Genomic DNA, 26,123 nt, shown 5'->3' on the forward strand with positions numbered 1-26,123 from the left:
CCCATCCCCGCACTCCCAGCAAGTTACTTTAATTTCATTTTTGATTTGTTTGCTCTCCATTTTGCTTTGCTGTACAAGATTCACTGCTAATTTCAATTGTGAGGTTTATTTTAAATACACATACCAGCTTCTTTTGCATCTGGGTTTTCATCAATGATAACAATGATATTGTTCACTATAGCTCGCTTGTAATCAAAGCCACCCTGCAACAGAACAACACAAGAGGAGATATTAAAGTAAATACCAATATAAATTTATCCAACTTAAAATGAAATTTAATCAAAACACTAAAGTGTGTATATATATATGTATATATATATAAAATTATAATTTAGGGTATCTAAGAGATACCACCTCGCTGGAAATAGCAGCCAAATCTTGACTCTAAAACTACATTTTAGAGTCAAGTTTTGGCTGCTATTTCCAGCATGGTGGTATCCCTTAGATACCCTAAATTATAATTTTAATAATAATCATTACCTTTGAAGGTTTTTTTCCCCATGCTGGCCATTTGATAAGATCAATATTTAAATTAACGATCTTATCCTTATTTATATATATATATATATAAGAAAAGAGCCCCTTTGGTCATGAATGATCATGAGATTGCATCTAGAAAGTTACCACCAAGGCACAAGTCCTGACAAGGTTGTTTATGGAAGGCAAGCAGTTGCCCATGCATATCAGCCTTCCTTTTCCACACCACTAGTGTTATCCAAGAGAAAGGCAAAGGCCGACACAGCTTGGCACCAGTGACATCGCAATTCATTTCTACAGTTGAGTGAACTGGAACAATGTGAAATAAAGTGTCTCGCTCTAGAACACAACACACAGCCTGGTCTGGGAATCAAACTCACTACCTCATGATTGTGAGCCCGACACTCTAATCACCAAGCCATGAGCCTTCACTTATATATATATAATATGAAAATAAATTCTCATTAAGAAGGAAATAAACCTTTTGAAATGTTGAGAAGAAAAACAAAAAATTTTAAGAATTCAATCCTTTAACATTGAGAATATTTTGTCAAATGTAATGCTTATTTATTCATGTTGTTCTGAATTAATCATGTATTATCTTGTAATTTTGAGATTTTAATAATGAGACTGCTTATTTTCAGAATGACTAGCACTATGACCCAGTGCTTATTTTCAGAATGACTAGCACTATGACCCAGTCAAGCTGTCCAACCCATGCCAGCATGGAAAGCAGTTGGGTCATAGTGCTAGTGCATGCATATACAGCTGCGAGCGTGCGCACATACACGCGAGTACTGTCCAAATCTCCAACCAATCATATACAGCTAGCTGGCATTCAATTGGCGTATCAAGTTTCGGGCATTTTGATTGGGTTTTGGGTAGAAAATTCACAAATAAGTCACTTCTATTGATTTTTTAATGGCTTTGCGGGGTGACTGGGGAAATGTAAAGATGTGCACGACCACCCTTGGACGGTTTTGAATGACCATAGAAAGTGCGAGCCCTCTAACTGAAAAATTATGGATTTGTATAAAGGACACACACACAGACAGACATTTTGCCGTTAATATATATAGAGAGATATTGTAGGGTAGGTGTGAGAGGCCAGATTTGGCTGGTTTGAACATAAAACAGGTAAGCTATTGTGGTCTGATATGGCTGGTTTAACACTTTAGCATTTAAACTGGTCATATCCAGCCAAAAATAATTTACCTGTTTTATCCTCATAGTAGCCAGATCCAGCCTCTCACACATACCTAACATTATTATTCTAAAAATAAACAATTACATCATCATTATTGTCGTTTAACGTCTGCTTTCCATGCTGGCATGGGTTGGACGGCTTGACTGAGGACTGGTGAGCCAGAAGGCTGCACCAGGCTCAAATCTGATCTGGCAAAGTTTCTACAGCTGGATGCCCTTCCTAACGCCAACCACTCCGAGAGTGTAGTGGGTGCTTTTATGTGCCATCGGCACGAAGGCCAGTTAGGTGGTACTGGCATCGACCACGCTCAAATGGTGATTTTTACGTGCCACCTGCTCAGGAGCCAGTCTGGTGGCACTGACAACGATCACGCTCGAATGGTGCTTTTTATGTGCCACCGGCATGGGAGCCAGTCAGCAGCCCTGGCAATGATATTGCTCAGATGGTGCGTTTAACATTCTAACTCATAACAAGGCAAATAAATAAGCAAGCTGGCAGAAGCGTTAGCATGCTGGGCGAAATGCTTAGCAGCGTTTCATCTGCCATTACGTTCTGAGTTCAAACTTTGCCAAGGTCGATTTTGTCTTTCATCCTTTCGGGGTTGATTAAATAAGTACCAGTTACGCACTGGGATCGATGTAATCGACTTAATCCCTTTGTCTGTCCCCTCTATGTTTAGCCCCCTGTGGGTAATAAAGAGATAAATAGGCATTATATTTGGGATAGAATGCTGAAAGAGTTAATCTTCATCCCCACTCCACAAAAAAAAAAAAAACAACACACAAGAAATACAAAGAATTTTTGAACTAGTCAGCAAAAATGGGTATCAATATTAATATAGTAATTATTTACCTCATCTCTTAACATAGAAGAAAGGAAGTTCATCACAACGTTATGTTTGCGAGGGAATTTCAGGCAAAGAGATCTAGAGAATAGAAAAGGAACAGAAAAAATGTTTTAAATCCATTTACACATAATTTTGAATTTGATGAAATTCTACACAGATATCTGCATTTAGCTCTACCCTAGGTGCCAAGTGAAGACTTAAAAAAACCCAAAAAACCCTACAGAATGGTGGATGAAAGAATCATTCAGATCAGTAGAGCATTGGACAAAATTACTCATGGTATTTTCTTAAGGCCCTCATGCTTTCCGAAATCCGCCGAAACTACACCTGATTATATATACACTTTAGATGAGCACTGTACACAATTATTATTATTATTATTATTATTAAACCCTCAAGTTTTATTGGCCTAGGTGTTATCATGCATAGCACATTTCTAGATCCTAGCTAAATGCATTCCTGAGGAAATAAATGGTTAAAAAAAATGTGTGGCAAGTAGGATTGAAACCAAACTCTCAGAAGCACCTTTATGTATTTACCAATCATGCTATGGGTTATTATTCTTCAATGAATCTCCTTTCAACTTATGTTATACCTGTAGACATGAAATATACTGACATCACCAGCCTGGGAAGGTTTGCAAAAAAGATTGGTGTTGCTACTCTCACTCACACTAAAATAACACATTAACAGCTTTCATCTGCATACAGAGTAGTCTTTCTTCAGTTTCTACTGCTGTTAAGAGATGTTGGGGGAACAAACACAGACACACACACACATATATATATATATATACATATACATATATACAATGGGCTTCTTTCAGTTTCTGTATACCAAATCCACTCACAAGGCTTTAGTTGGCCCGAGGCTATAGTAGAAGACACTTGCCCAAGGTACCATGCAGTGGGACTGAACCCAGAACCATGTGGTTCATAAGCAAGCTACTTACCACACAGCCACTCCTATGCCTATATATATATATATATACATACACGTAGTAGTACTATAATAAATCATCAGTGACCTAAAGCCCTCATATTCTATATATATATATATTGTTTTACTTGTTTCAGTCACTTTACTGCAGCCATGCTGGAGCACCGCCTTTAGTCAAGCAAATTGACTCTAGGACTTATTCTTTGTAAGCTTAGTACTTATTCTCTTGGTTTCCTTTGCCAAACCACTAAGTTACGGGGGACTTAAATGCACCAGCATCAGTTGTGAAGGACAGGCTTCTTTCAGTTTCTGTCTACCAAATCCACTCACAAGGCTTTGGTTGGCCCGAGACAATAGTAAAAGACACTTGCCCAAGGCGCCACAGTGAGACTGAACCTGGAACCATGTAGTTGGGAAGCAAGCTACTTACCACACAGCCAATCCTGCACCTATACACACACACTCCTGCTTTCTTGTCATTGATTAATAATATATATATATATATATCTATATATATATAAAACTGTAGTTGTGTGAGTGTCTGTCTCCTACGATTTAGATTCCTAACTACTCCCACATTTTGCGGTGCAGTTTAACCAAAACCGGGTATCTTATAGTCGTGATTCATATCGAGCCCGTCTGAGTATTAGCGCGCGTCTACGACGAGTCTACGATTTAAAAAATAATTTAACATCATTTTTTATTCCATTTTAATGCATAATTTTTCGTGTGTCGATGGCGGCGGAGTTGGCGTCCACGCTCAAACACCTGCACCTGTGTTTGCTTCTCCCCCGTCTTCCCTCCCTCGTGAAGCTGTGGGGAAGGGAGTGTAAGGAAATCAACGTCGTAAAGCGTTGTCAAGGAGACCAGCTTTCTTTTAGAACAACGACTTCATGGCTTGAAGACACCAAAACAGAAATGGCTAAGAAAGCCCGAATCGGCATCTATAAGGGAAGTAAGTCTCTAAAAATGCTTATATAGTTATTTCCCTTACAAACCCGAGCAACGCCGGGCGATACTGCTAGTATATATATATATATATATATAATAGAAATAATCCAAACTTTGTACAAACCTTATTGCTTGAACAACAACAATTTTGAATTCATCGGAAATTTCATTCATGAAATTTGAAATCTGCTTCATCAGACGATCAACACTGCTTTCACTTCCAGTCTAGAAGTAAAATAATGCGACATATATTATTTTTATTTTAAGAGAGGTGTTTTACTGCCATTTGTTAAATTCGTATCTTATATGTTTACTGAAACACATTCATAACACAAATATACATACATACACCTTCTACTTGGTTTATGACCTATGTGACTTATGACCATCTGCAGTGAAGACTACAAAAAATAAACGAAAAATCGATTTTCGGATGTCGGGCAGCTGCGTGTATGATAACTATGGCAGCATCTGGCAATGCAGGCATCCACTGCCTACCATTGTCTTTCACACTATCACTTTCAAGCATCATTTGCATCAATGAAGATAGTGTTGAAAACTATAAATCTGACATACAACCAGATCAACTTCAGGACAAGAAAATCCATCATATATATATACACACACACAGGCTTCTTTTGGTTTCTGTCTATCAAATCCACTCACAAGGCTTTGATTGGCTTGTGGCTACTGCAGGAAAAACTTGTCCAAGGTACTGCACAGTGGGAGTGAACCCAAAACTATGTAGTTCGAATGTAAACTTCTAAACCATTCTTAACCACACGCCCATGCCAGCACCAACCAGTGTCATATCCTTAAATGTCTTTGATAAGGAAACTAAGGCCAGACCTATATGAGAAATAGTTATTTAAAATAATCGAGAAGAAATAAACTACTGAGATTTACACACACACACGTATATAAACCTTTCTTTCTGTCTTCCTTTCTCTCTTTCCTTTTTTTATCCTCTAACCAAGCCTCCAAAAATTCACTACACGTTTATCTCTATAAATGTGTGTATACAGAATTAGTAAGGAAATAAAAAAGGCAAACCTTAAGAAGAGTTGTGATAGCAAGTGTTGCTATGCTCCGGTTCAGGTCTGTGATCAGATTTTCCAAATCCAGATTACATGCAGTCACTGCTGCAGGATGTTTCATGGCTACCTAACAATGGTAAATAAAGAAATACAGGATTAGAAGAGCCACATTCTAACAATGTGTGTGAGTGTGTGTTTGTATACACACATACACACACACAAATGATGAAATTAAAGAATTTCATTGAAATCAAATAGCAATTTTCTTTTTACTTTATTTGTTTTTCAATAACTAAACTGACCCCCAAAATTAATACTGCAAACCAATATAAAGCATTGGGGGATTTAAAGCCTATTGCATATATATATATATATATATATATATACGAGCAAAACGCCTGTCTGTCCAATGGAGTTGTCAAACATTTAAACCAAATTTTCTCAAAACAACTTGTCTGACCGTCCCATAGGCCTCCTCTTTGAGAAACACTGATTTAACCTAAATTTGAGACACCAGCAAAAGAAGGAATAAAGATAGACTTTTTTTCTATTCCAAGAAAAACGATTTTATAAATGCACGTTCCCACAGCTTTATCAATCACATTCTCACCTGGAATTGATTTTTGTAATTTTTTCAAGACTTATACATGCCCTGATACCATTGGTATGTACATATTAAACTTGAGCGCAATTGGATGGAGGAAGCCCAAGATCCTAGAAGACACACACACAGACACACAGACAGAACAGATTTTATATAATATATATATACAGAAGATATGAGGAGTTTAGGTCAAGGTAACCCAAACTAAGAGGTACGTGTTCTGAATGCTCCAATAGGTAATCCACCAAAATTCCTGCTAGAACAGCAGCAGGAGTTGTGGTTGTGTGAATGTCTCGTTCGAAAAAAAACTGGGAACTGGTAGCTTGCCTTTGGGTCAGTAGATATTAGTTAAAGTAGTGAAGAAGGCAAACAATTAGTCAATAATAAAAAACTGGTGTCTCTACTATCTTTACCCATTTTATATTATTTTACTATTTTCAGATTGAATTAAATGAATTTAAATGTTATAGTTCTGCCATGACTAATTGTTTGCCTTCCTCACTACTTTAACTGATATATATATACATACATACATATCATTTAACGTCCGCTTTCCATGCTAGCATGGGTTGGATGATTTGATTGAGGGCTGGCGAACCAGATGGCTGCACCAGGCTCCAATCTTGATCTGGCAGAGTTTCTACAGCTTGATGCCCTTCCTAACGCCAACCACTCCGAGAGTGTAGAGGGTTCTTTTACGTGCCACCGGCATGGGGGCCAGTCAGGCGGTACTGGCAAGGACCTCGCTCGAATGTTTTTACACGTGCCACCAGCACAAGTGCCAGTAAGGCGACGCTGGTAACGATCACGCTCGAATGAGGCCTTTTACGTGCCACCGGCACGGAAGCCAGTTCGCTGCTCTAGCAACGATCACGCTCGGATGGTTCTCTTAGCACCCTACTAGCATGGGGCACAAGTGCCAGTAAGGCGACGCTGGTAATGATCACACTTGAATGGTGCCTTTTATGTGCCACTGGCATGGAAGCTGGTTAGCTGCTCTGTCAACAATCACACTCATATGGTGCTCTTTGTACCCCGCGAGCACGGATGCCAGTTATTGAATTTGATTTTGATTTGATATATATATATATATGTGTGTGTGGATGTGCAGTGGCCCAGTGGTTAGGGCAGTGGACTTGCGGTCGTAGGATTCCCAGACCGGGCGTTGTGAGTGTTTATGGAGCGAAAACACCTAAAGCTTGAGGAGGCTCCGGCAGCGGGTGGTGGTGATCCCTGCTGTACTCTTTCACTGCAACTTTTTCTCACTCTTTCTTCTGATGGCTTGCTTGCTTAGCCAGCAGGGTGACGTCATTTGAAGGTTAAAACAATGTGAAGCGTATTGTGATCAGTGGTGTAGCAACATCTGATAGCCTGGTCGGACACGTGATATATATATCTTGACAACTGGTGTTGGTGTATTTACATCCTCATAACTTAGCTGTTTGGCAAAAGAGACTGATAGAATGACAACCAGGCTCTTCAAGAAAGTAAATACTGGGGTTAATAAGTTTGACTAAAATGCTTCAAGGTGGTGCCCCAGCATGGCCAGAATCTAATGAGTGAAGCAAGCAAAACAATTTAAGGGCAAAGGCTAATAATCATTCTATACTGGAGATAAAAACCATTAGCAATTATGTTTCAGGTAAAGGGTTTAATGTTGGATTAAAATTAGGAGTGCAATGACAGGCTGTAAAATATAGGATTGGGTTCTAGGATTTTGGGAAAAACCACAGTAAAGGGATCCAAACACAAAAAGAAAAAGAAAGGACACCCTTTGGAAAGTAGTTTTGAAGCAATAATGAGTAGCTTACTTTATTTAGAGTTCGGACAGCAGCAAACCGAAGAGTAGGTTTAGGAGAACTGCAGAACAATTGCAATACAGAGACAGCAGGTGCAAGTTCCTTTGCTGGTGTTGTCTTCATATTAACAATAGCATGAGCAGCTTCATATATAACCATTTCACTTTTGTGGCGAAGACAACTTTCAATGAATTCAAACAGCTGGCTTTCAGCACTGAAAAGAAAAAAACCCAATGATAATGATAATAATGATGATAATAATAAACAACCTTGTCAGGACTTGTGCCTTGGTGGTAACTTTCTAGATGCAATCCCATGGTCATTCATGACCGAAGGGGGTCACAATATATATATATATATATATATATATATTATATATATATATATATGTTGATGATATATGCATATATGTATATATTTAAGTTCCGTTTAGGTTTTAACCTTTGAGTTTGCTTTATTTAGCCCATCCACGGGTACTGGCTATCAGATACAAGTATAAAAGACTGATGCAATGTATTGTTACACATTATATAAGAACAATAATATAACAATATGCTTCTGGTAAAATGATGAAACAATTGTTAAATTATGTAATAAAGCAAATTGTTTGTTTCATTCTTCTTGTTTAAATCAATTTTGTCTTCTGAAATCGATTTATACATAGAAAAGTATCAGGAATATCAATAATATGTGGCATGTAAAAAGCACCATCCAATCGTGGCTGTTGCCAGCCTCACCTGGCCTCTGTGCCGGTGGCACATAAAAAGCATCATCCAATTGTGGCCGTTTGCCAGCCTCGTCTGGCACCTATGCCGGTGGCATGTAAAAAGCACCCACTACACTTATGGAGTGGTTGGCATTAGGAAGGGCATCCAGCCGTAGAAACATTGCCAGATCAGACTGGGTCTGGTGCAGCCTTCTGGCTTCCCAGACCCCAGTTGAACCGTCCAACCCATGCCAGCATGGAAAGTGGACGCTAAACGATGATGATGATGTTTGTTTTTTTTTTTCGTTCTGTTCAACTATATACATATATATTTCTCTTACAAGAAACAGAAAAGAGCCTTCAGATCCCTCAGAGTTACTGCCCTTCAAGATGAGCTGGAAGACCATGTCTCATTAGTATATTTCCTTTGGCATAATTCTTACAGCTTGATACCATTCCTAACATCAACCACTTGTAATGGATGTACCGGGTCTATCTTATCATGGCACTAGTACTGGAAAGGCTGTCATGTCCTCAGCGACATTAGAGAATCCTCTTTATGTTGTTTCTGTTTGTTTACCAATAATTTTACATATGATTTTAACTCTTTAGCATTTAAATCACTTTCAAATCTATTGCATATTTCTTCACATTGCTTTGAATAAATCATGCATTATCTTGTAGCTTCAAGATTTCAATGGTGTGTTTGTATATTTTTAGAATGACATTGTAGGGTAAGTGTGAAAAGCTAGATCTGGTCAGTTTTAACATGAAACAAGTAGAATATTTGTGCCAGATATGGCCGGATTGAATACAAAAGGGTTAAGAAGAGAATTATTCTGTAATTAAATGAATAGGTTTAGCTGACCTTGTTACAAAGTATTATATAAAGTAGGAATTTATTTAATGAAAATTTTAATTAAAAGCGACAGATTTACTCACCCACATTCTTCTTCTTCAATTAATTTGCTGGCAATACGAATCTGTAACCAAACAATAATGATGTTAAAAAAGTCAATGTTTAAGATACATAATCATTACCCCAACAATGTTGCTATGTAATTATTATGCAAGTATTTAAACATAACAATTCAAATAATTCAGTCATATTTTTTCTATTTGTAGCCAAAAAAAGAAGTTATAGAAAAATTTAAATCAGGGCAGGATGGAAAAAAAATTTAAATTTTATTAGAAAAAAACTCATTGAAAAATCCCAAATGACATGGAACATAAACTGAAGCTGTAAATATATTAAGTGGGGAGGAGAGAGAGAAAAAATAGTTAATCCTTCTTACCAACAAACAATGTGCATATGGGGATCGTAGAGAATGTTTGCTAAATTTGCTGACCAGTTTAGTAACAGCCAATTTATCATTCTTCCGAATGTGATACAATAATCCCAGTGCATGGTACTGAAATATAAAAAAATAGATATCAATATATCAACATTGTGATTTACTATTTACAAAGGTTACATGTTTTCAAAAAGGCTGAAGAAAAAACAAACAAAGAAACGAATATTTTAAAGAAATAATAAATTTTGTTTTATAATAAAACTAATCTGGATTGACAAAGATATAAGCTGTGGGTTTATTTATGATTTAAATATTCAGATTTTTGAGGTTATTATAAAAGGTTTACAACAACTAAAAGTTTGAGTACTAAACTGTCAATAAGACATCTACTGTTTGAGAAATGGTAACAGAATGGTAGACTTTGACAAAGAAAGATTATTCTCTCTTCTCCCAAACTAGGTGGAACATGTGGAAGACCCACATGCAGGATGGGCTTCTTTCAGTTTCCATCTACCAAATCCACTCACAAGGCACTGGTTGGCCTGGGGCTATAGTAAAAGACACTTGCCCAATTTGCTGTGCAGTGAGACTGAACCCAAGACCATAAGGGAGGAAAGCAAGCTTCTTAACCACACAGCCATGCAGTATATCTCAACATAAATATGGTAACAAAAGGGTGAGTCTATTACTCCAACTTCATTGAAAGAACTGAAACCAGCCCCAAAATATGATCAGAACAAGATGGTGCATCATCACTGTTAAGTAAGGCACCTCACCTGCACCACGTAAACCTCACAGAAAGAAATATAGCTGATTCATAAATATAATAACATTATGAAAGTGTTGCCAGCCTCGCCTGGCCCCCGTACCGGTGGCACGTAAAAGCACCATCCGTTCGTGGCCGCTTGCCAGCTCCGTCTGGCAACTGTGCGGGTGGCACGTAAAAAGCACCCACTACGCTCACGGAGTGGTTGGCGTTAGGAAGGGCATCCAGCCGTAGAAACACTGCCAGATCTGACTGGGCCTGATGCAGCCTTCCGGCTTCACAGACCCCAGTTGAACCGTCCAACCCATGCTAGCATGGAAAACAGACGCTAAATGATGATGATGATGATGAATGCAATATTGAAACAAGGCACCTACCTGCACCATAACATTGTCACTGTTTACTGCTTCCTGTGCCTCGTTTATCCATCTTTTTACAATTTCTTGGTTGCCTTTACATAAATGCTGAAAGAGAATATCAAGATATAAATATGAATTTTAATACATGTGAGTTTAATATATGTTTTATGTGTGTGTGTGGATCTGTGTTTATTTTTATCAATGTAAAAAAAAACAGGGGAAGTGTAAGAAAAGAGGCAACTTGATAATTTGATAAATAGAGATCAATAAAAAATATCAGGATGAAATAAGGACCAGGATCAACAAAACTGAAGATAAAATAAAACAAGAGCACTCAGAGAGTGCAAACCTTCACCAAGGCAACACCAATGTCCTCTCAACGATTAGCCAGGGATGATTTTTAAAATGAAAATATGTATGTATTATACTCGACTGCTGTCACAAACGAGAATACTAAAAATGAACCAGGCCACTCTCAAAAATGAAGTAAAAAAAATCAAGAAAAATAATCCAGAATCCTTGTCCGGTACCGGATCGATCCAAAATCTAATCAGTTCGTTCCATTCACGAGGCCAAACATCCCTCAAAGTTTCATCTGAATCCATCCAACTGTTCTTGAGATATCTTGTCCATGGACAAACAAACAAACACAACTGAAAACAATACCTCCGCCTTCGCTAAGGTGGAAGTAATAAAAACAGCAAAAAAAAAAAAAAAAAAAAAAAAAAAAAAACTAAAGGTGTGCTTCAGAATGGCTGCAGTCCAATGACTGAAACCAGTATAAAAAAAGTAAAAGAAGACAAGAGCATCAACTCACCAAAGATGAAGTCAAAGCAGCACTGGACACTGAGTGAACCTTGTCTACAATGGCTTGCTTCATATAACGCTCAATAGCTTGCAACATACTGCCCTGTTTAGGAAAGAGAAGAAAAAAAGTTGGGTTTAGAAGCATCAGAATTGTTGCAGCATGGAATAAACTACTTGTGTCCATTGTCAGCTGTCATGACACTGCATCCTTCAAAAATTTCATGCTTCCTGAAATTTGGCAACCTTACTCTTGAATTACCTATGCACTCTTATTTTTTATAACTCTTTTAATGTTCACTTTTCCAGTTTTTCTCTATTTTTGTGTTTTAATCTATGTACTGTGCATGTACATCTAGCTTGCATTGTGGCCTTTCTTTACTTGACTTATATCTCTGTTCTCTGTCCCCGTCTATTAAACTTTTCTGATGGGTTATAGTGCACCTGAGTACTGTATACAATATGCTCGTTATATGTGTACAAGTTGTGGAGGCGCGTGGCTTAGTGGTTAGGATGTCAGCATCATGATCGTAAGATTGTGGTTTCGATTCCTGGACCGGGCGACACGTGTTCTTGAGCAAAACACTTCATTTCACGTTGCTCCAGTCCACTCAGCTGGCAACATGAGTAACGCTGCGATGGACTGGCGTCCCGTCCAGCTGGGGAACACATAAGCCATTGAAACTGGGAAACTGGTCCCATAAGCCTGGTTAGGCTTTAAAAGGGCACATTTATTTATTTATATGTATACAAAATGTGATGGGTAAATTGTTGCCATTTTATATTTTTCATCTCGTACATGATATCTATCTCTTACAGGATGGAGTACCTTCTTTGTTGATCTTATCTGTAACAGAATAGTAAACTGTATACACACACACACACATAAAGTTGTAAGGTTGCTGCTCAGACTGTCCATAACAGATGACAAAAAGTCATTGATAATATCCACAACTTTCATTGTAAACACTTTTGTTTGACCCTGTTTTTGAATGCAAAGACAACAACAAAAAAACAAAAAAGACAATACATATAAACAGCAAATGGCAAAAGAAGTTTGTTGAACTTACATCAGTGATGGAACAGAGTGCTCTAATGGCTGGTCCTCGGAACTGGTCTTCTCGTCCTGTCATGTCTTTCATTAAACTGTTTAATGATGATAAAAAAATTATCAATATCGTTATTAGACGAGACACAGATAATTCCAATTACAGCAAGGAGTGAGAAGAAGAATTAATCAGATGAAAATGCAGCTTAGAAAATATACACTCATATCTTTCATCTTTTACTTGCTTCAGTCATGAGACTGCAGCCCATGCCGGGGCACAGTCATGAAGGGCTTTAGTTGAACTAATCAACCCCAGAACCTATTACTTTTCTTTAAGCCTGGTACTTATTCAATCAGTCTCTTTTGCCAAACCACTAAGTTACAGGGACATAAACATACCAACAGCAGTTGTCAAGCAGTGAGTTGGGGGACAAACATGGACACAAAGACACATACACATACGTATATAGGATGGGCTTCTTTCATTTCTGTCTACCAAATCCACTCACAAGGCCTTTGCTTGGTCCAAGGCTATAGTAGAAGACACTTGCACAAGGTGCCACATAGTAGGACTGAACCCAGGAATCATGTGATTGGTAAGCAAGCTTCTTACCACAGTCACGCCTGTGCATATATATATATATATATATATAATAAAAATAAATGTGCCCTTTTAAAGCCTAGCCAGGCTCATGGGGCCCGGTTTCAATGGCGTATATGTTCCCCAGCTGGACGGGACACCAGTCCATCGCAGCGTTACTCATGTTTGCCAGCTGAGTGGACTGGAGCAACGTGAAATGAAGTGTTTTGCTCAAGAACACAACGCATCGCCCGGTCCAGGAATCGAAACCACAATCTCACGATCATGATACTGACATCCTAACCACTAAGCCAAGTGCCTCCACACACACACACACACACACACATATATATATACATATATATATATATATACATATGTATACATACTACATGTAGATGTGTAATATAGATACATATATATTTATGTGCATCCAATAATACTATACTTGTTCCACCTCCTCGCGTTGTTATGTTTTCTCTTTGTGTTTGCATGTTTGGATTAACTATATATGTTACTTTAAATTAAAACTTAAACGAGAATGCAATTTCATAAGCAAAGTTGTCAGAGTGATTTTGTATGAAGTTGATATTTAAACTGTTCCCAATAGAGCTAGGAATGAAATGAAAAATGTCAGCTTCAAGCAACTTCTTTTGCATGTGTTTGCTTGCAAGGTTGGCAGCAACTCAGCAAGGCAGACAAAAAATATCTGTCCTGTTCATTCATAGGCTCAGGTGTGGTTGTGTAGTAAGAAGTTTGCTTCCCAACCACACAGTCCTGGGTTCAGTTCTACTGTGTGGTGGCACCTTGGACAAGAGTCTTTGGTACATGGAAACTGAAAAGAAACCTATCGTATATATATATATGTGTGCCTTTGTATTTGTCCCTGCCCACCTTGACAACAGGTGTGGGTGTGTTTACATCCCTCTAACTTAGTGGTTCAGCAAAGGTGTTTGACAGAATAAGTATCAGGCTTAAAAATAAAATAAGTACTGGGGTCGATTAGTTTGACTAAAATTCCTCAAGGTGGTGCCCCAGCATGGTCACAGACTAACAACTGCAACAAGTAAGAGATGAAAAAATTTTTTATCCAAAAGCAAACGTGGAAGATGGAAGTGAGGCACACTGGTTGGTGTGGGTGCAGTGTATTAAGATGCAAATTATATCCCTGGAACTTACCTGCTGGTAACTATGATAACATCATCAGCAATGCTGGACATTTCTTTAATGCCAAGGTAAACCAATCTACGAACTGTCATCTGAAGAACAAAAAATATTATTGAGTAATAATAAATGTTTTCTTTCTACTCACTAACAATAACTGGAAATATTTTAATTGGATTAACCTTATCCTTTAGTATCTTCATTAACTGGATTATTATCCTTGATATATTTCTTAAAAACAGAATGTCAAAAGAATAATTCAGAGTTGGTTTGTTCTATATTAATACTATTATTATTATTGAAGGCAGCAAGCTGGTGTAATCGTTGGTGTGTCAGGAAAAATGCATAATGGCATTTTTATCTTTTTTTTTTGTTCTGAGTTCAAATTCTATTGAGGTTCACTTAGCCTTTTCTCCTTTCAATAAGTATAAGTACTAGGGTCAATGTAATCAACTTTCCTCCTCCTCTTAAAAGCAGCTGGCTATGTGCCAAAATTTGAAACCATTATTATTATTATTATTGAGTGAGAGGAGTGCATGCCATCAAAGTGACACTGGAGTAAAATATATGAAGCCCAGTATACCCAACATGACTACCCGTCTGATAAGCACATGCATCAAAAACCATATGTGCGCAACATGGTGATCTCATATCAAGATACACAGCACATGACCTTGCAAGTGAAACCCAGTTAGAATTTTCTTCTGGCCAAGTAGCTCATCCTGCTCAAAAGGTCCCTGAATAAGGGTTAAGGATGTTGAACGAACCACCCATGTTTCCAAAGGTGAATTATCTAAACCTCCAAGAATTCCTTTCAACACATGGCTACGATGCTCCCCCACTACTCCAGCTCATGATCAGAGATGCACATATCGTCTGCCACTAAGGGACATGCTCAACTGGTTAAGGTCAAACAACTGACAAGCAAATCTGTGGTATTGAGCAGAATATTTGCTGAAGCCCATCTTTTATACCAAGACAAAACAATGTACATGATAACACTTCCAATCAGTTAAGATCAGCAGTCACGAGAGCCACTGCCTAGTACTGCATCAGGGCATTCATTATTACAGCTGCTGCTGCTGATGATGAGAATAGAAAGCTAGGAGAATCATTAGCAAAACCGATAAAATGCTTAGTGGCATTTCATGTCTTTACGTTCTAAATTCAACTCCCACCAAGGTGGACTTATCTTTTCAGGATTGGGATTGATGAAATAAGTACCAGTTGAGCATTGGGGGTTAATTGATTTACACACTTATCTCAAAATTGCTGGCCTTGTGTCAAAATTAGAAGAAAAGTGAAATGGAAACAAAAATTATTATTATTTCTTTAAATGGCAAAACCAGAAGAGGAAGTGCTGTATCCATGATCCTTTTAAGGGTCATAATGACTAATGGGAAGACCCTAACCCTTAGACAGGAGACTTGGTCTGAATGTTGTAAATTCTAAGGACCACATGGTGGTGGTGTTAAACTGATTGATGGATTAACTCTACTCCAACACCATTAGCATCCTCAAACAATTCTAGCAAAAATAATGAAGAATAAAGAATTTTCCAGCTTAGTAACAATCCCCTCCACTGGGATCCCTAAGTTACTCCTTGAAATCCCTAAATATTCCCCAGTTAAGAACTGTAGCTCTAGAATGATCCAAGTTGAAAAATTTATTACATGAAATCTGATAGAATGTGATGCCTTTTCTCTTCAAATATATATATATATATATATATCTGGCTGGTTAACCATGTACCTCCTCAACAGCAAGACACCTGTTTCTGTCACTCTGTCACACTCAAACCTTTCATCATCTGACACAAGATCACCTCCTCCAATTCCCTCTCCCCTCTCAAAAATTCTTTGTTTTGCAAGTTACTTGTTGACCCTACTGGTGCTGGTGCCATGTGAAAAAGCATACAGTCTACACTGTAAAGTGGTTGGCATTTGGAAGGGCATCCAGCTGTAAAAACCATGCCAAAACTGACCTCACCTGTGCTGGTGCCCTGTAAAAAGCACTCAGTCCACTCTGCTGGGTGGTTGGTGTTAGGAAGGGCATCCAACTGTAAAACCCATGCCAAAATACAGACGTATGGTGCAGTCTTCTGCCTAGCCAGCTACTGAAGGTGCATGGCTTAGTGGTTAGGGTGTTGTGTTCACGACTGAAAGATCATGGTTTCGATTCTCAGACTGGTCACTGAGTTATGTTCTTGAGCAAAGCACTTCATTTCACGTTGCTCTGCAATCATTTCGTTATCTGACATGTAGCACATGGTGCACCTGTACAGGTAAAGTCCATTCGATGGAGGGAGCGTCCTATGTGAACACAAACATTCGATCACTATAACCAAATCATCTGTGTGGTTGTACAGCAAGAACTTGCCAAACCCCCATATATCATCTAACAATGGGAGAGTCCATAATATGAGAAAAGGCTGAAAGATGATAATTCATAAATTCACACTAGTATCATCATCATCATCGTTTAGCGTCCGTTTTCCATGCTAGCATGGGTTGGACGGTTCTACTGGGGTCTGTGAAGCCAGAAGGCTTCATCAGGCCCAGTCAAATCTGGCAGTGTTTCTACGGCTGGATGCCCCTCCTAACGCCAACCACTCCGTGAGTGTAGTGGGTGCTTTTTACGTGCCACCCGCACAGGTGCCAGACAGAGCTGGCATCTGTGTCTATTTATCTATTTATCATTTATCTATTTATCATTTATCTATTTATCATTTATCTATTTATCATTTTCTTAGTGTCAGAAAAAATTACTGAAATGGAGCATGTTGAAAGAAGGCTAAATAAAAAGCTAAAAACTTACATCTTTTGACTGGAATAGCTTTGTCATGGCAAAAAAAGCTTCCGTTGCCTCAGTCCGGCCAAAATTTTCTCCCTGTTAAAATGAATTTGATACAACTAAATGTATTTCCAGAGTTGAATTATTGTAATAAAGAAGATACACATAACAGAAAACAAATACAAATGACAAAAACAAATAAACAAACAAACAAAAGTATAGGGATATTCACATCATCATCATTATCGTTTAACGTCCGCTTTCCATGCCAGCATGGGTTGGATGATTTGACTGATGACTGGTGAACTGGATGGCTGCACCAGGCTCCAATCTTGATCTGGCAGAGTTTCTACAGCTGGATGCCCTTCCTAACACCAACCACTCAGAGTATAGTGGGTGGTTTTACATGCCACTGGCACGAGGGCCAGTTAGGCGGTACTGGCAACGGCCATGCTCAAATAATGTTTTTTTACATGCCACCTGTACAGGATCCAGTTGACATTATTATGTCGACACTCAGGGAAGAAAAGAAAAAGTAAAAGTTAAGGTGGTGCACTGTGTCCTTGAGCAAGACACTTTTATTTCATATTGCGCAAGTCTGGCACTTGCCTGGCAAAAATGAGTTGCACTTATAATTCAAAGAGTCAACCTGGGTCATACTGAACCTCCCTGAGAACTATGTTAAGGGTTATGAGTGTTTGTGGAGTGCTCAGCCACCTGCGTGTTAATTTCAGATTGCATCAACTGGAACACTCGTCATTGTAACTGATGGAGTGCTAGTTTGTGTGCATGTGTGTATCTCTCTCTCTCTCCTTATATATATATAACGTGGCTGTTGCCAGCCTCGCCTGGCCCCCGTACCGGTGGCACATAAAAAGCACCCACTACACTCACGGAGTAGTTGGCGTTAGGAAGGGCATCCAGCCGTAGAAACATTCCCAGACCCCAGTTGAACCGTCCAACCCATGCTAGCATGGAAAGCGGACACTAAATGATGATGATGATATATATATATATATATACACATATACAAACACACACACATTAGAGTATTAGAGTGATTTACTCTTTTACTTGTTTCAGTCATTTGACTGTGGCCATGCTGGAGCACCGCCTTTAGTTGAGCAAATCGACCCCAGAACTTATTCTTTGTAAACCCAGTATTTATTCTACCGGTCTCTTTTGCTGAACCGCTAAGTTATGGGGGACGTAAATACAACAGTATCGGTTGTCAAGTGAGGTTGGGAGGACAAACACAGACATACAAACATATATATATATATACGACGGGCTTCTTTCAGTTCCTGTCTACCAAATCCACTCACAAGGCTTTGGTCGGCCTGAGGCTAGAGTAGAAGACACTTGCTCAAGGTGCCACGCAGTGGACTGAACCCGGAACCATGTGATTGGTAAGCAAGCTACTTACCACACAGCCACTCCTGCACCTACACAGCCACTCCTATATATATATATATATATATATATATATATATATATATATATATATACACACATTAGAGTATTAGAGTGATTGTTTATTACTGTTTTGGGAATAAGTTATTTACATCAAATGAAATCTAGAAAGTTGCTCATAAATGAACCTGTAAAAAATTTCATAGGCAATGAAGAATAATTCATAAGGAAACAGATATGGTAGTTTTAAATTTTAAAAAAATACAGAAAAAGGAATCTTTGTAAAAATGATGAATTTAAACCATTTTAAATATGTGATTACATACTGCACGTAAGGCTAAAATAATTTGATAAAGACAAACCTGATTCAGGAGGTAAAGAATTTTGGTTAATATCTGACTGCATTTTCTTGGATTTATAGGAGATTCATTGAAGGTTCTAGCCTGGAATCAGAAAATGAAATATATATTTTAGTATTGTTGTAGACTTCTAGGAGATATTGTATCCCTACTACTGTCCCTTACCACCTCTTCCTCCTCCACTTCCCTGACACACTTCTGTTTCCGATCTTTTACTTCCCTCTTCTAAAACTCATTATCATCATCATTGTCCATGCTGGTATGGGTTGGACAGTGTGACCAGAGCTGGCAAGATGGGTGACTGCACCAGACTCCAGTCTGATTTATCATGGTTTCTATGGCTGGATGCTCTTCCTAAAGCCAACCACCTTACAGAGAATGCTGGATGCTTTTATGCGTCACCACATGGGCACTTTCATGCATTGCTTCATGGATGATTTTACACGATGTTGCATGAATGCTTTTATTTGATGCTGCACAGGTGCCTTTATGTGTTGCCACACAGGCATCTTTGTGTGTTGCTGAACAGGCGTTTTTACATGGCACCACCAGAAGGATCAGTCTTAACACTTCTGCTGTGGGGCACGGGTCTTCCTGAGTATGGCCAGGTGCCAGGTATCTCTAGTCATCTGCCACATACTTTTCACTGTGGTGCACTTAACAACTCATCCTTTTTTGTTGCTCTATCTTTATTCTCTCTCTTTCAAGATGGAGAAGCCATGTAGTCATCTTTTCAGCAACACACTCACTCTTGTCCCTCTATCGTAATTACATGTCCCTTGATACAATACCACCACTCAGTCAAGTGGTTTTGTCATATGAGTACATGGTCGCCTCACCAGTTTCACTAAAATAAAAAAAAAGCATCCAATAAGTGCAGGTGTGGCAAGAAGCTTGTTTCCCAATCACATGGTTCCTGGGTTCAGTCCCTCTGGGCAAGTATCTTCTACTATAGCCTCAGGCTGACCAAAGCCTTGTGAGCGGATTTGGTAGACGGAAACTGAAAGAAGCTTGTCGTGTGTGAGTTGTCAAGCACTTGACAACTAATGGTGGTGTGTTTATGTCTCCATAACTTAGCAGTTCAGCAAAAGAGACTGATAGATAAGCACTAGGTTTACAAAGAATAAGTCCTGGACTCAATTTCTTTGACTAAAAACCCTTTAAGGTGGTGCTCCAGCATGGCTGCAGTCAAATGACTAAAACAAGTAAAAGAATAAAAGAATACACTATGTGAAGTTGTTGGCTTTAGGAAGGGCATCCGGCAGTGGAAACCAAGCCAAAAACGGGCAATGAAAGCTGGTGTGGCCCTTGGCTTTACCAGCTCCTGTCAAACCATCCAACTCAAGCCAGCATGGAAAATGGATGTTAAATAATGATGGCCTGGTTCTCTGTCAGTTATGGTGATGAGTGTACCAGCTGATACAATCAACGGAACAGCCTGCTTACGACATTAATGTGCAAGTGGCTGAGCACTCCACAGACACGTAGTTCTCAGGCAGACTCAGTGTGACAAGACTGGAGCAACGAGAAATAAAGTGTCGTGCTCAAGGACAGAATGCACCGCAGGGAATTGAACTCCCACCCTTAGAATCATGAGCCCAAAATACTCCTAGCCACTAAGCCATGCGCCTTCTCCTGATGATGATATTAGACAATTAAGTCCAACATAGACTGAAAAAGATAAGAAGGTTACACTTTAGGGTCTTTAATCAGTAGTCTCTTAGATCAGAGATAATCCAGAGTTAAACAAAGACATCAGTAGCACTGTAAACGTGTTAGCTTGTAGTCATCACCATCATTTAATGTCCATTTTCCATGCTGGCATGGGTTGGATGGTTTAACAGGAGCTGGCAAGGTCAGTTGCCACACCAGGTTTGCATTGCCTGGTTTTGGCTTGGTTTCCACAGCTGGATGCCCTTACTAATGCCAATCACTTTACAGCTTTTTATGTGGCACCATCACCAGTGCTTTTTACTTGACACCAGCACCAGTGATTTCTATGTGATACCAACACCAGTGCTTTTTATGTGGCACCATCACCAGTGTTTTCTACGTGACACCAAAACCAGTGCTTTTTACCTAGAGCTATGTTCAAGTCCTCTAGTGGTGAAGGCAATCTCTTTTTGACCAGGGTCCTTCCTATTTGATAGGAGAAATTATTTTGTCATTTACATAACACCATGCTCATCAGAGATAAGCGTTTGCTCAACAGATCTTTGATGTTAGATTTAGTTTTAAATGTTTGCACCTTTGTATTATTATAAATGGGATTATTTCCACCTTTATGATACTGTTCTAGAGAACAAACAAAAATATATCTTGAAGTTTTAGTAGCAACAAAGCTATTAATAATCTACCAACAGTCTCCTAGGAATTTACTCCAAATTGTAAATGCATGATCTCTATCAGTCCAGTGAAATGCATAACCTTTATAATTCAATGTAAAAGATTGACCATACCTCTTGAAGTACAGTGGCTTTCTCCAAATGATTGTAAGGGTTACTTCCCCCTGTAATAAATAAGTATAAATAACTCGCAATGTAATATAAGCAGAAACAAATATCACAGCAAAAGAAAAACAGAGTGAAACAAAATCTAATTAAAACCCAAATATTGCAGATTATTGAGAAAATCTAACAAATGTTATCAATCTTTAAAGATATGTAATTATAAACTGAATATACAAATAGAACAAGGGCTAGGGTTTATGCAATATCTTTTGAACTTAAAGTGCGGACTTAACATGTCCACACTTTCATACATGAGAGTGGACTAAAAAGTTCATAGGCTGACCGTGAAGGAGTGATGCTAGATCTGCGAAATCTTGCATGCATTAATTTCAACCCCCTTTATTAACAACTGCATTGTTTCTTTCCAGGTAAACTGAAATCTGACTGTTCAAAGAAGACTTCAAAAGTAACTAGTGGCGAATTTTCTTGAAAATAGACAAAATTTGGCATTGTGGTGTTATCAAGTACCTGCAGAAAAAGGGGTTTAGCTCCCCCCCAAGGATGTTCATGCTGATATGGTTGCGAGATTAGGAAGGCAAGAGAGAGTCTTGAAGATGACTCAAGATCTGGATGTCCTGCAACTGCCACCACTGAGGAAAACATTGATTGTGTTCACCACAAGGTGAGGACAGGTGATTAACTATAAATCAAACAGCCAATGCTATTAGCATGATGAAGGCTTCTGCTTGGTGGGTGCTGTATCTTCTGACACCTGATCTAAAGTGCACCAGGCTGATCGCATCACAGGAAAATCTAACATTGTTTCAGGCAGATCCAGCTGGTTTCTTTAAACGTTTTCTAACCCAGGATAAGTATTGGGTTCATTAATTTGAGCCAGAGACAAAGAGACAATCCATGCAGTGGAAACACTCCTCCTCACTTGCTCCAAAGAAGGCCATGGTTGTTTCACATGCAGGGAAGAAGATGACCTCGGCTTATTGGGATGCAAAGGGCATTTGGTTTATTGACTATCTTCAAAAGGGCCACACCATCAATAGAAAGTACTATACCAACTTGCTGAGGCAGTTGCAAAAGGGGGCTTGTTTCATCAGGACAATGCTCCATCACAGAAGTCCTTGGTTTCAATGGCTGCTGTGCATATCTAGGACTTTGAACTAGTTGATCACCCTCCTTATTCTCTTGATTTGGCCCCCATCTGACCATCAGCTGTTCTCCAACATAAAAAAAGAACTCAACTTGGCTGGGAACTAATACTTCTGTGATGATGACATTATATCTGCTGTTGATTGACTCTTTTGACTAACAGGATGAAAGCTGCACCAATGGGATCCAATCACTGAAACGCTGATGGAAAAACTGTGTGGACTGCAAGGGGGAACTATGTTGGGAAATAAACCTCATTTGGTCACATTCCATGAGAGTATCTTCTTCAGTCTATGAACTTTTCTGCAGACCCTTGTACATGGCAGAAAATACACTATTAATAAGAGAGTATTGTAGTTCGCTTGAAGCATTGTGTATTGATTGTAAAGAATAAAAAGCTCTGAATGGTACAACAATGCACTATAATATAGACAATGGGCTATTTACCTGTTGTAATTTTACAAAAGGTAAATAGCTCACTATTAATAAATTTTACAAGTTTTGTATGTTCCAAAGAATCATCTATTGTTCAATTGCAGATCAGAGCATAATATCATAGAGACAAGCTGACAGTCATTAAGTAGAGAGTCCACCTTTCTTTCTTTGTACTCTCACTTCAAATATACCAGGAGTTTCATAAGTGTCAAAACCACTTTAATTTATTTAGATTTAAACTATCCACAATTTTTAAATGAAATTATGCCAATTCAGGTCTGTAGAAATACAATTCTAAATAACTTCAATAACCATCAAATGTACAGTAAAAAATGTAATTACTATTAAATACAAGTCACTAGTGACACAAATCAATAATAACCACCTGTCAAATTTACACATCTATGAGCATTTCTACCAATTCTTGTACTAGTTTTCTTTACTTCCGCTTCACATAGTTAATAATGGTTTCAAATTTTGGCACAAGGCCAGTAATTTCCGGGGAGGGAATAAGTCGATTACATCAACCACGAAAGGATGAAAGGCGAAATCGACCTCAGTGGAATTTGAGACGGACGAAATAATGTTAAGCATTTTGTCCGGCGTGCTAACGATTTTGCTAACTCGCCGCCTTAGGTTGAGTTAATAATGGTAGTGAGCATAGATACAAACTCATCAGCTGCTACACAAAAGAAAACATCGGCACGCTTACATTATCAGGTAAAGAAAGGAAGCAAAGAAAACATGCATTTAACGTAATTTACACCTACAAACAACACGGATAATTTCAGATTAGCTTCTGCCAAGAACTGACATGGAATCCTCATGTGTCTATAGTACCATCCTTGTCGTATCGTGGGCCCCCGAGAATCTATTCACCACGCAAAGGTGTTGAAAAGGATTAGTGAGTGGCCACGATATAAAAAAGTTAGAGGCGTAGTTTACTATATTTCTAATACCACAAGATGTTCAGTACATAGCAGCTGGGATAACAATTCCAAGATATTGGCTGACTTTACAATTATTTTCTCATTCAAACCACATGAAGTACCTTCATTTTAAAAATCCATTCGCCGTTGTTGTTTGGGCCAAGTAAGCCCTGATCACATCTATGATCAAAGGCGTTTTAGCGGTGACTATAGGCCTATAGTTATATTTCCAAACAGTATACTTAAGATTTACTTTTTGTCAAGATGCAGTGTAATTAGAAGACTTAGCTGCTATTTTCAGCTATTTTTACCGATCATATTTTCAGTGTATATTTACTGTATATATTTACATACATTGAGCTGATGTAGGGAAGCTACCGAATTTAATATTTAGCGCTCATAGCCTAACATATTAACGTAAAATTATTTATTCTGTCAAATACATATATTTATACTATCACAGAACAGACCAACAAGAAATGAAGTAATAATGGAAAAGAGAGATAAAAATTTGATCGTTGAGAACTCTTATTAAAGAAGTAATGAGTAATAAACTAGAATTATGTATGGAAAAAAAACTCTTGAGCTGTAATTGTTTACGTGTCGGAAACAGCCACACTTCTCTTAACCGAAATAACAGAGATCGAGGTAATTAATGAATGCATAAATTTAAAGATACACGCTAATTAACAAACAGAACGACGATTTCTTTTTGTCATTTTATCGACAAGAATAATGGTAAAAACTTTAACGCCTCTAAAATGTGTATTATATGTTGTTAGTGCAGAAATAACCACGTCCACACCTCCACCAAAGAACACAAGAGTTATTTAATAAATTGTTGGTTTATAGTCATGTCAACACCGAACGAAAGGAAAATAAATCGTTCGACAGACATCAGTTATTTATATAATGAATGTATACACTTTATACACTTACCATCTTCTTCGTCTTTTTTGTTGCTTCGCAGCATTTCCATACAATTTTGAAACACTCTCTGAAAGTGGGAATGTTACGGCCAAAGCAATACACGTCACTTCGGTCGATATAGCAACTTCCGTTTTAACAGACAGCAAAAGGAAGTTGAGAGTTATCTCCCTTACTATTTTATTTCACCTTAAAAATAATGGAAAATAATTCTCAATAAAAAATAAATAAAAAAAAGAATGTAAAAAGCATAACCAACTAAAAAAGAAAAGAAAACAATGATAATAAAACTTTCCAAGCAAGAAAAAAAAGTTTGATTTGCTTTTAGTAGGATGAGACCAAAGTGCAGTAGTTTGTTTTATTCGTAAAAAAGTTCACTGCATGTTTTGCAATCTAAGAAAAGACAGTTTTTTTTTTCCGGCAATATATTTATTTTCGCAAGAAAAAAATCCACACATCTAAATTCTCTGAATACACGAATATTGCATTTAAACTATACACTTACGATGAAGACCTCCTACCACAGATACACATTTTGAATGTTTTCAACTTTCGATAATTACTGATTCGTCCACCTCCCCACTTCTTTATAGGATCAAATGCTTGTTTACTGGACTTAATTGAAATCTAGTATACAATACAGAGAAATCGATAAATCACTGAGGTTTATTACTAAGAAAACGCCATCTGCACGAAAAGATTTAGCATATTCAATTTAACATAGTTAAAATAGTGGCGTATATAGAACCTCATTTGAAACATTCAAACGACAAAGGAAAGGTAACTTATTTGTTAATATTATTTTAATCGTTGGCTAGAGTCGTTTGACTGTTTGGTTGTACGCCAGGCAAAATGTTTAGTTGTATTTCGTCCGACTTTACGTTCTCTGTTCAAATGCCGCAGAGCTCAATTTTACCTTTGATTCTTTCGGGGTCGATGAAATTTGTATCGGTTGAGCATTAGGGTCAATTTAATCGAACTAACCATATCCTGAAATTGCCAGCCTTGTACCAAAATTTGAAACAAATAATATTTTAGTCATTGCTGCAAATACGGGAGACAACTCATGA

At 38.1% G+C, this 26,123-nt stretch overlaps 1 protein-coding gene across 1 annotated transcript in view; it reads right to left on the reverse strand.

Moving 5' to 3' along the window:
* The window catches only part of LOC115220408 (coatomer subunit gamma-2), a 42,457-nt gene extending 17,250 nt beyond the window's left edge, over nt 1-25,207 (reverse strand). The window contains exons 1-15 of the mRNA XM_029790528.2: nt 25,066-25,207; nt 21,608-21,657; nt 19,152-19,232; nt 17,401-17,472; nt 14,599-14,678; nt 12,862-12,937; nt 11,805-11,897; nt 11,006-11,092; nt 9,863-9,979; nt 9,510-9,550; nt 7,874-8,075; nt 5,475-5,585; nt 4,546-4,646; nt 2,537-2,609; nt 125-203 (exon numbers count right to left, since the gene is read on the reverse strand). Of these exons, the coding sequence (XP_029646388.1) occupies nt 125-203; nt 2,537-2,609; nt 4,546-4,646; nt 5,475-5,585; nt 7,874-8,075; nt 9,510-9,550; nt 9,863-9,979; nt 11,006-11,092; nt 11,805-11,897; nt 12,862-12,937; nt 14,599-14,678; nt 17,401-17,472; nt 19,152-19,232; nt 21,608-21,657; nt 25,066-25,105 (1,303 nt within the window). The 5' untranslated portion in view covers nt 25,106-25,207. The remainder of the gene's footprint in view (nt 1-124; nt 204-2,536; nt 2,610-4,545; nt 4,647-5,474; nt 5,586-7,873; nt 8,076-9,509; nt 9,551-9,862; nt 9,980-11,005; nt 11,093-11,804; nt 11,898-12,861; nt 12,938-14,598; nt 14,679-17,400; nt 17,473-19,151; nt 19,233-21,607; nt 21,658-25,065) is intronic.
* Between the last annotated feature and the right edge of the window lie 916 nt (nt 25,208-26,123).

The sequence above is a fragment of the Octopus sinensis genome, linkage group LG16, assembly GCF_006345805.1.
Source record: "Octopus sinensis linkage group LG16, ASM634580v1, whole genome shotgun sequence".
Lineage (NCBI taxonomy): Eukaryota > Metazoa > Mollusca > Cephalopoda > Octopoda > Octopodidae > Octopus > Octopus sinensis.